Source organism: Cebus imitator, unplaced genomic scaffold (assembly GCF_001604975.1).
Source record: "Cebus imitator isolate Cc_AM_T3 unplaced genomic scaffold, Cebus_imitator-1.0 Scaffold42, whole genome shotgun sequence".
Lineage (NCBI taxonomy): Eukaryota > Metazoa > Chordata > Mammalia > Primates > Cebidae > Cebus > Cebus imitator.
In genome coordinates this window covers 6,898,533-6,902,572 of record NW_016107357.1, presented here as the reverse complement: position 1 = coordinate 6,902,572, position 4,040 = coordinate 6,898,533, and the positions used below count along the sequence as shown (strand labels likewise).

At 42.4% G+C, this 4,040-nt stretch overlaps 1 protein-coding gene across 1 annotated transcript in view; it reads right to left on the bottom strand.

Moving 5' to 3' along the window:
- Positions 1 to 882: 882 nt before the first annotated feature.
- DEGS1 (delta 4-desaturase, sphingolipid 1) overlaps positions 883 to 4,040 on the bottom strand; it is a 10,242-nt gene continuing 7,084 nt past the window's right edge. The window contains exon 3 of the mRNA XM_017526392.1: positions 883 to 1,982. Coding sequence (XP_017381881.1) covers positions 1,836 to 1,982 — 147 coding nt within the window. The 3' untranslated portion in view covers positions 883 to 1,835. The remainder of the gene's footprint in view (positions 1,983 to 4,040) is intronic.

Below are 4,040 nucleotides of genomic sequence, written 5' to 3'. Positions count from 1 at the left end.
CTTCACCCCACCCTCAACAGTCTTGGTGTTGTTTTATTCTTTATGAAACTGCAATACAGCCAACATATTTTTATTTTTATAGATGGTGTATTTGTCACCCAAGCTGGAGTGTAGTAGCGTGAACATGGCTCATTGCAGCCTCAACCTCAGCCTCCCAAGTAGCTGAGACTACAGGTACACACCACCACACCACTCTGTTTTGTTTTTTTTAAAGATGGGGGCCAGGCAGAGTGGCTCACACCTGTAATCCCAGCCCTTTGGGAGCCTGAGACAGGCAGATCACTTGAGGTCAGGAGTTTGAGACCAGCCTGGCCAACATGGTAAAACCCTGACTCTATCGCTACTGAAAAAAATTAAAAAATTATCTTGAGTATGGTTGTGCACACCTGTGATCCTGGCTACTCGGGCGGCTGAGGCAGGACAATTACTTGAACCCAGGAGGTGGAGGTTGTGGTGAGCCAAGTTCATGCCATTGCACTCCAGCCTGGGCAACAGAGCAAGACTTCACATCTCAAAAAAAAAAAGAAAGAAAATATGGGTCTCACTATGTTGCCCAGGCTGGTCTCAACTCCTGGTCTCAAGTGATCCTCCTGCCTCAGCTTTCCAAAGTATGGAATTACAGATGTGAACCACCACACCCAGCTGCTGACATATTTTTAAAACAATTCACATTACACTAAATTTATTCAGGTGACATATTTCAGGTAAGCAAGACTGCTGATGTAACAGACCATGCTACCAGCTACTTGAGACCAACAATCTACCATCAGACCACAGCCAGTTCCCACCACAGTAAAATAACTATGAAAGTCTTCGTCAATTGAGCACTTTCTAATGTGAGAATCAACACATCTGAAAAATGAAGTTGAATGTTGGACATGATTAAATTTGGTAAGTACTTTATTTATGAGTAAGGCTGTACAGGATTCAGCAGTGTCTAATTCAGGTCCCATATGTAACAGTTTTTAAATGAGCAATTCAGCTTACAGTGAAATACATTTTCATCTCAACCTTTTATGCTATATCACAATTTGGGCTTTTTAAAAAATTATTTTTGAGACGAAATTTTGAAGTAAGTTCCCCCAGTACCCAGGTTACCATATTATATAGTATAAAGATAGCAAAATACAAAAATGTAACAAATACTAATACATTGTGATTAATGGCTGTTTATTAGCTTTTTAATAAGTTTTTACTATAAAGCAAAACTTTATAGTGAAAGTAATAAACTAGAAACAGCTTTTTGTTTTTTATATTTTTATTTATTTTTGAGACAGGGTCTTGTTCTGTCACCCAGGCTGGAGTATAGTGGCATAATCTTGGCTCACTGCAGCCTCCACATCCTGGGTTCAAGCAATTCTCCTACCTCAGCCTCCCGTGTAGCTGGGATTACAGGCATATCCCACTAAGCCCGGCTAATCTTTGCATTTTTAGTAGAGACAGGGTTTCACCATGTTGGCCAGGCTGGTCTTGAATTCCTGACTTCAGGTGATCCACCTACCTCAGCCCCGCAAAGTGCTGGGATTACAGGCATAAGCCACCGTGCCCAGCGAAATAGCTTTTTAAAAGCTTTTAAAATGATATGTTTATAAAATGACAGACATGAGCAAAACATCCTCAATGACGATAATACACAAGTCACAAGTTTCCTGTGAGGGAAGCTGAGCAGTACATAGCCAGGCTGTTTAAAATCCAGATTCACTTCTTGATACCACCAAGCTTACTCTGAAATTTTGCCAGGGGAGCTTCTAAGCATCACTGGTCTCAAGTTTAATAATGCAAACAAACATTCCATCTAAAGTTTTGGAGAGGACTCCCTTTGGCACTAATGATATTTACTCCAGCACCATCTCCCCTTTTTGTTGCCTCTTCATTCTTGAGTAGGGACTTATTGTATCATCCATCACAAAATCATACAGTACTTTTATCCAGGAGTTGTAGTGGGGGAGGTTGTCATAGTATTCAGCTGCTATTTTCCTCACCTAGAAGAGAAAAAAATACAGCAAGATGAAAAGTGAGTGTTACTGGGTCTTTCAAAGATAACTGCTGAATGGTTGATACAAATAGTGAGAAGGGAAACCATGAGACCTGCCTCCCTCTTCTCGCTTAAAAAAATAAAAGCAGCCAAGGCAGCTGAGGCAATTCTAAACAAAAAGCAGTCTACATTTCAGCAGTTGAATACACTCAACTCTCTAGGACTCTTTCCCATCACTTTCCAAGGAACTAAATGTCTGGTTTATTTGTAAACACATGCAATTAGATTAACTTGATATTAATTATTAAATAATGTACTGCATGGACAGCACTGTAGAATAAAAAGGTAACAGCTGGTTCCTGCCATCCAGGAACTTAAAAATACTAATAAATTGTGACATGCTAATTACATAGAAATTAAGAAAGCACTTGGCTGGGCCTGGTGGCTCACCTGTAATCCCAGAACTTTGGGAAGCTGAGGCAGATGGATCACCTGAGGTCAGAAGTTCAAGATCAGCCTGACCAATATGGTAAAACCTCATCTCTACTAAAAATACAAAAAAATTATCTGGGCATGGTGGCTCGCATCCGTAGTCTCAGCAACAACTTGAAAGGCTGAGACAGGAGAACTGCTTGAACCCGGGAGTTGGAGGTTGCAGTGAGCCAAGATTGCGCCACAGCACTCCAGCCTGAGCGACAGAGTGACTACATCTCAAAATAAAAAACAAAACAAAACAAAAAAAACCAAAAACAACAACAACAAAAAAACACTTTTCAAGTGTGCAGTTCTGCCATCTTGAATTAAAAATGTCTTTACAGAAAATCTGGCTGGGCACAGTGGCTCATATCTATAATCCCAGCATTTTAGAAGGCAGGAGAATCACCTGAGCCCAGGAATTTGAGACCAGCCTGGGCAACACAGGGAAACCCATTTTTTTTTTTTTTTTGAGACAGAATTTCATTCTGTTACCCAGGCTGGAGTGCAGTGGCCCGATCTCAGCTCACTGCAACTTCTGTTGCCTGGGTTCACGCGATTCTCCCATCTCAGCCTCCCAAGTAGCTGGGACTGCAGGTGCATGACACCATTCCCAGCTAATTTTTTTGTATTTTTAGTAGAGATGGGATTTCACTATGTTGGTTGGCCAGGCTGGTCTCAAACTCCTGACCTCAGATGATCCACTCACCTGGGCCTCCCAAAGCGCTGGGATTACATCAGGAAACACCATGTCTATAAAAACTTTAAAAAAATTTAAAAAGACAATCTGGAGGATTAAAAGAAACTTTTGCCCTGTCACCCGGGCTGGAGTGCAGTGGCACAGTCTCAGCTCACTGTAACCTCCACCTCCCATGTTCAAGCAATTCCCCTGCCTCAGCCTCCAGAGTAGCTGGGACTATAGGCATGCACCACCATGCCCAGCTAAAAAGATATTTAAAAAAAAATTAGCCTGTCATGGCATGTGCCTGTAATCCTAGCTACTTGGGAGGCTGAGGCAGGAGGATCACTTGAGTCCAGGAGTTCGAGACCAGCCTGAGGACATAGCAAGACTCTGCCTCTACAAAAAATTAAAAATTAGCTAGGTGTGGTGGCACATGCCTATTGTCCTGCCTACTCAGGATGCTGAGGTGGGAGGGTCGCTTGAACCCAGAAGCTGAGGCTGCAGTGAGTTATTGCACCACTGCACTCTACCCTAGGTGATAGGGCAAGACCCTGTCTCTAAAAAAAGTTTAAAAATAAAAATAAATAAAATTTAAAAAGGACCTAAGAGTGAACCCTTTGTAGAATTAGGCTGGAAGATGCAGTATTTACATTCTTGCTATTTTTTTTTTTTTTTACGAGCAGCTTGGACTGACAAAATGCTAGCCTGGCCAACATGGCGAAGCCCTGTCTCTAGTAAAAATACAACAATTAGTGGGGCATGGTGGCGTGTGCCCGTAATCCCAGCTACTTCGGAAGCCGAGGCATGAGAATCACTTGAACCAGGGAGGTGGAGATTACAGTGAGCAGAGATTGTGCCACTGCACTCCAGCCTGGGTGACTGAGCAAGACTCCATCTCGGGGGGAAAAA